General features: G+C 34.7%; 1 protein-coding gene across 2 annotated transcripts in view; it reads right to left on the bottom strand.

Annotated features, from left to right (window-relative positions):
• Positions 1-821: 821 nt before the first annotated feature.
• The window catches only part of LOC145318175 (band 7 protein AGAP004871-like), a 48,610-nt gene continuing 42,313 nt past the window's right edge, over positions 822-7,118 (bottom strand). Inside the window, exons 12-15 of one of the 2 annotated variants that reach the window (XM_080159522.1) lie at positions 3,773-3,828; positions 3,148-3,226; positions 2,618-2,719; positions 822-2,243 (exon numbers count right to left, since the gene is read on the bottom strand). In XM_080159522.1, the coding sequence (XP_080015648.1) occupies positions 2,103-2,243; positions 2,618-2,719; positions 3,148-3,226; positions 3,773-3,828 (378 nt within the window). In that variant the 3' untranslated portion in view covers positions 822-2,102. The remainder of the gene's footprint in view (positions 2,244-2,617; positions 2,720-3,147; positions 3,227-3,772; positions 3,829-7,118) is intronic. The other variant, XM_080159521.1, reaches the window with a different exon arrangement.

The raw sequence follows: 7,118 nt of genomic DNA, 5'->3' as shown, positions 1-7,118 counted from the left end.
TGGTAGGGGGAGGTAATAGGTTTATGACTATTACAAAAGCAAATTTAGTAGGCCCCTCCCTCAAAATCTATATTTGATTTTACCACTCACAAAATTTAGCATATAGGTATAGGGAGTGTGAGGGTATTACCCCAGATCCTCTAAAACCCACGAAAAAATTCACACAAAATGAAAACTCAACCTCCCCCCCCCCCCCTCCCGAAAAAGAACTTTTTTACCCACCTATAATAGATAAAATCTTGCATTGCCTTGAAAAAATGTTTGTTAGACCCAGTCCGAACCTAGCCTACATCGTCTGAAGACTTCCCTAAGAATTAAATGCTCTGTGGGGGGTGGGGGGTTGATCTCACATGTTTACATATTTTTTAGTCTGGTCTTTTCTATAATTAGGGTCTTTAGGTCCGTCCGTCCGTTCGTCAAAGTTAGCTTCTTTGGTAATCTACGCATGTTGGAATTGTCCTTGGGATTTCAAACTTAACTTAAACTTTGGGTAATGATTTTAACAATTTGGTTTTGAAAGCGTAGTGACTTAATAGCAAAATTATATACGATTTTTCTTAAACCTATGTATAAAATAATATTTTTCTTGTTAAATTCTGATAAGTGTTTATGTTTGTTAGTCATACTCTTTACTTAAGGAGCCTCGCTTAAATGGATGTTTTCATTCTTGTTTTTAAATATATTTGAGAAATCTATATTCTTATATTTTTTAAAACATTATTTAGGTGCTTAACCTCAAAGTGTATAGAGAGCACAAAATCCCCAACCCCTGTTTAAAAGATTAGAAGAAAATAAATTCTATGTCTCACCACTGCAGGGAGGCCTAACCCTGTGGGGCTACCATGTACCTAAAATAACCTAACCTTCCCTGAAGTAAAACAATAAGACACGAAGATCTAGCTCCCCTTAAAAGGGAGGAGGGGATGTTGTGTGCTCGACAAGGCACTTTGAGAACCACTTTATTTACTTTATGACACATATTTAAAATTTTAGCTAAACATTTAACTATTTCTTTACAGGGATTGGCCAATGAAAGTTAAACTAATCCTCCCCCCAAATTCCCAAATTCCACAGTAAATAATCTTTAAGTTTAAGGGAGGGAAGGGACATTGGACTGTAAAATATATAGTTACTCAAATTAATTTTAAAAAAAATTGGTTGATTTATTTTGCAGATCCAAACTTTTCAACCAATAATTTTAATTTACAAATGGGTTCATTTTGTTTAGTATCATCGGAGATTTACATATATTATCGTACATTGTCTTATGCTTTACGATTTCTGGGAAGGACTATTTTATCTTCCAATGGCCAACCTCTGTATTCATACAATCCTTTATAACTAATTTTAGCAGTGCAATGTTGTCTTTAGATCTGCAGACACAAAATGTCGATATTATGTTAGTAAACATCACTTTTCTTCGACATAAAAACTGTAGATCAACACACGTAGATTCTTAGTTTGACAGGAAGGGCCTTGCTCGACTTCAGCACACAGGGGATTATAAGTCAACACGAAGCTCCCAAATCTACAGGGGAGACTCAAGGAATAGCTGACAGTCTTTCAGCAAGGGAGATTGTATGTCAACACAAAGCTCCCAAGTCCAGCAGGCTGGGTGTCTAGGTAAGTGACTGGTAAGTCAACGACTGACTGACTGTCTGCTTACGGGAGATTGTATGTCAACACAAAGCTTTCAAGTCTAACAAGCTGGTGGATGTCTAGGTAAGTGACTGATTAGTCAACGACTAGCTTGTATTTTAATATGGTAGATTTAATGTCAACACAAATATCCCAAGTCTAACAGGCTGGATGTTAGGTAAGTAACTGACCAGTCAGGAACTGGCTGGTATTTTGGCATTGTAGATTTAATGTCAACACAAAGCTTCCAAGTCTAACGGGCTGGTTGTCTAGGTGAGTGACTGGTCGGTCAGCGACTGGCCTTCCTTCAGCACATGGTAGATTGCATGTCAACTCAAAGCTTCGAAGTCTAACAGGCTGGATGTCTAGGTGTGTGACTGGTCAGTCAACGACTGACTGACCGTCAGCTTGCGGGAGATTGTATATCAACACAAAGCTTCAAAGTGCAACCGGGAGTAGGATGTCTAGGTCAATGACTGGTCGGTCAGCGACTGGCTGGCCTTCAGTACCGGCGACTCAGCTGGCTTGAGGAAGTGCATGATGAGATCTATGGGTAGGGGAAAGATGATGGTAGAGTTCTTCTCTGCTGATATAGAGTTCAGCGTCTGAAAAACAATCCAGTTAAAATTAAAGTAATAGGATGTCTGTGTATCTATCCCCCTGGCAAGACAGGAGGTGGATAGAATCCTAGGTAAACACCCCTTTACACTCATCTACACCTTCCATGATAAGGGTCTACATCCTTTGATAATTGCAGCCAAAAAAAGGTGTCAAAATCGTAAGGGGGATAATTGCAAATTTTCTCCCCTAGTCCAAGTATAAATCTGAGGGATCAAAAGGGAAATGACAATGGCTGATTAATTGGTGTGCATCCCAAATGAAGATACACAAAATTACCCTTCTGTAGATTACAATTAGTGGTTAAAACGAACTAGAAACATTGTTATAAACTTTTGGGGACTCCCTCCTTGAAATGTACCTGTAAATATCTAAGTTGTAGTGCAGAGGAGGATTCAGCCATCACAATAGAGGCGTCCCGCAGGGCTTTAGAAGCCTTCTGTTCACCTTCGGCTGCTATTACCTAAACATAATAATATTAGTATGTGTGTCAGTATGTTTGTCTGTCTGTTTGTCTGTCTTTTTATCTGTCTGTTTGTATGTCAGTTTGTCTGTCTGTTTGTCTGTCTGTTTGTCTGGCTTTTGTCCGTCTGTCTGTTTGTCTGTCTGTTTGTATGTGTGTCTGTTTGTGTGTTTGTCTATTTGTCTGTTTGTTTGTCTGTTTGTCTGTCTGTTTCTTTGTCTGTTTGTCTGTCTGTTTGTCTGTCTTTTTGTCTGTCTGTTTGTCTGTCTGTTTGTCTGTCTTTTTGTCTGTCTGTTTGTCTGTCTTTTTGTCTGTCTATTTGTCTGTCTGTTTGTCTGTCTGTTAGTCTGACTGTTTGCATGTCTGTATGTTTTTTTTTCTGTTTGTCTGTCTGTCTGTTCGTATATAGATAGATAGATATTACTAACCTTAGCTCTAGCCTCCCTAGCAGCTTCAGCCTCAGCTGCCATAGCCCTTTGCAGCTGGACAGGCAGACGCGCGTCTTTTCTAAATATTAAATATATATATAATCAAATCATAATATTCATATGATATTTGAAAAACTGATTTCTAGGACGATAATAACCAATTATTTCAGCGAAGCGACTTTATAAGAAAGACCTAGATATGTAAGTAAGTCCTTAATTAAACAGTTATTGTATTTAAACATTTTTAAAACAAATTTATGTACAATTTTGTTTAGACTTACAGATTAATGTTCTACTTATTAAGGTCTGACACTCTTCAAGAGTATTTGTCTGTTTGTCCTTCCTTCTGCCTTCTGATTTTAGAACTTCGCTTTTATGTATGTTGCATCCTTGTTTTGTTACTTACATCTCCACTCTTTCTACTTTGATACCCCAGGGCTACTATGGCATCATTGTCTTATCCCTTAAGATCCCTGATGGTATATATAAGAGCACAGCTACTCTATATATACTTACATTTCTACTCTTTCTACTATGATCCCCCGGGCTACTATGGCATCATTGTCTTTTCCCTTAAGATCCCTGATGATATATAAAAGAGCGCAGCTACTCTATATATACTTACATTTCAACTCTTTCTACTTTGATACCCCAGGCTGTCGTTGCGTCGTCCAAAACACTCTGAAATAAATATTTTATATTAATCCTGTTCTAATGGATCTACTATAATTTTACGCCTTGACTCGTATCGATGGATTTTCACACCAAATTATCATTTTCACTTAAAATAAAAAAAAAACTTGTAGCTGGCTGAAATAATCTTTAATATAAAACAGGAAAAACATATCTAGTACTTTTTTTTTTACAATTTTAATAGTTTTCGCATCGTATTAAAGACAGCTTTTCGCGGATATTTAGATAAAGATTTTAATATTATAACCAGTTTTGTTAGCCCCTCGGACCGACAGCCGGGTTATAAAAACTTGTAATAACTTTATGACTTCATTACAATATGCATTATTTCAAAATTGTCTGTAATTCGATGTTATACATGATTTTCCAGCATGGCTGAATGCTTGTACAAAGCCACACTGGAAAAATTTTTCTTATGAAATATAACCATTGGAAAAGTTAAATTTGTGTATGAAAAAAATTGTAAGAAATGGCTATCATTACCGCAAAAGTAAATCCAGGGAAAAGGGATTGATATTCTGACAAACAACTCTAAAGGAAAATTTCCCCACAGCCCCCTTCCCCTTTTCCTCCCCTCTTCAGTTACATAACAAACAACAAAATATACCACAAGATACTTTATAAGGTGTCGTGATTTTTTGTAGAATTGTTGGTTAGAATAGCTACCCCTAAGAAATCTTTTAGTGATGCTTCATTCAAATTATTAGATGGAAGGGTTAGAAAGCTTCGCAGTAAAAGAGAACCATATCAGTGGTTCAGTGATTAGCAAGATCCTAAGGCATTCATACATCCTGTTACATTGAAGAGACTTTTATCTTTTAGGGATGTTGAATATGACAAGCTGCGGACGTGATCTCACACCAAAATAATAAGTTTGAATTCTACATAAATGACAACTACAGTATGAAAAATTCGGGGTAGAAAAAAAAGTTTGAATATTTTTTTAAAGAGAAGCTTTCTATAATTAGTGTCGGTCCGTGCGTCCGTCCAGAACGGATAGCTCTTATCGTTAATTTAGGCATGTTAGAATTGGCATATGGATTACAAATTTGTTATGGTGATTCCTGTAGTAGTTAGAACGATTTAGAAACGTAGCAACTCTATAATAATCAAGAGTTTTTACTTTTTCAACAACAAATTTGACATAGTCATCCTATTGATCTAATTTTTGAAATACTGGACATGCATCTCTATAATCAAGTCCTAAAAACGTAAGTATGTCTTTAAACAGTATCCTGTATTTAAGCAATTTTGCAAATAGTTATTTCTCGCATCGTATTATAAACGGCTTTCCGCGGATATAGAATGTACAATTATGAGATTAAAACTAGTTTTTTTAGCCCCGAGGTGACGAAGTCACCGGCTAAAAAAACTAGTTTTAATCTTATGATTGTACATTTCTATATTCGTAGAAAGCTGGATATAATACGATGCTAGACATAGTTTTTTCGTATGGATAAGAACCGGTTCCTATCCAGCGGATTAGAATAAATACGAGAAAAACAATTCTTACAATTTTGTTTCGACTTTTTATAAAATATAAAAACATTTATATTCTGCTTATTCAGTTATGACACTCTACAAGTATGAATGTTCGTTTGTCCTACCTTTTCAAAGGTTCGCTATTGTGGATGTCGTTCGTTATCCTTGTTTAATAACAAGGACAATTATGCCTTTAATAGTAAAGCTATAAACAAAAATGAGAGTATTGTGAATATGAATTATTTACTAAGTATATTTGCAATAACTTTTATTTAATGAAATCTTCCAATGTTTAACATGTACAAAACGGCCTGCTTAATTGCTTCAAGATCCATGTCAGATCTATATAGGAAATAAATGTCTATAAACGAGCTCAAGTTTTCCAAGGAATATATGTATATAACTCATAGTGCTCCAATAATCCATAATAAACTCTCATTGGCTAGAACGATAAGACCCATTATTTTACTTTATTAAAAATAAATTCATTATTTTCATTTCATGTTGCTATTTACCTTATATTGATGTATTTAATTTCTAATCATAAAAAAGAAAATTTAAATTTATAATATAATAAATTTAAGAAAACTCTGTTTTAAAAGAATTCGATTGTGGCGACACTTTGTGTGTTCAAATATTAAACTAAAATTGTAATCATCATCATTAACCCTTTGGTGATGGTAATGTAAAGAAAAAAATATAATTTTAAAAATCTTTTTAAAATCATTTAAATTATTGAATATTTACTTTCTTTTAGATAGTAATGCCGGGTGAGGAAAATAGATTTATTGAGAAATAGATATGCATATAGAAAACTAGCCAATAGGGAGATAATTATATCGAGCCAACTCTAGTAAAATCATATTTGAAATATAATATACCATGTATAATACAAACTAGAACAATGATTGTCTGTTTATCTGTCTGTTTGATTGAAATATCTCCCTAACCACTGAACTAATCGGGTTCTCCTTCACAAGGTAGCTTCTCAAAGATTCTTAGAAGGTTTATAACTATTTTGGGGGAGGGTACCACAAACCTCCCAATAGAAATCGTCCCTAGAAATTTTTTTTTTTTTAATCTAAATTTGAAAAAATGGGTTTTGGGATTCAACTCTCACCTCCTCAAGTGCCCCTAGAGGCTTCTAGGGGGCGTAGCCTTTAGTAAATTTATATGTAACTTAAGTAGCTGGGAGGGAGAGGACATTGAACTGTAAATTATACTGACCCCCATAGTTGTTTAACAAGGATGACAACACCCAAAAAAACCGAAGCAATAAAACAGTAGAACAAACGGACAATAACACTTGTATAGTGTCAGAACTGAATAATCAAAATATAAAAGTATAAGAGTCGAAGCAAAATTGTAAGTAAATTTGTTGAAAAACTGCTTGATACAGCATAATGTTTATGGACATACTTACATTTTTAGGACTTGATTATAACATTATACTTTGTTGTTCCAGGAATCAATATATAAAAAATCAGATCAAACGGATAATTAGATCACATAAAAAAATCATTATGTTTAAAATGGACGTATGAAATTCTGGTAATGATTATAGAATTGCTACGCTTTCTAAATCGTACCAAACTACTAAAAGAATCACCATGCAAAGTTTGAAATCGATAGGATAATTCTAACATGCCCAAATTAACGAAAAAAGCTATCCGTCACGGACGGACGGATTGACAGACTCAAAGCCAAATTATAGAAAAGCTTCGCCTTTAGAAAGGTACTACTTCAATAATAATATGCTGGCTTATAAACGATTAATACGAATTAATACATCTATA

The sequence above is a fragment of the Acartia tonsa genome, chromosome 4, assembly GCF_053477335.1.
Source record: "Acartia tonsa isolate MP-2025a chromosome 4, ASM5347733v1, whole genome shotgun sequence".
Classification (NCBI taxonomy): domain Eukaryota; kingdom Metazoa; phylum Arthropoda; class Copepoda; order Calanoida; family Acartiidae; genus Acartia; species Acartia tonsa.
This window is presented reverse-complemented; position numbering and strand designations above follow the sequence as displayed.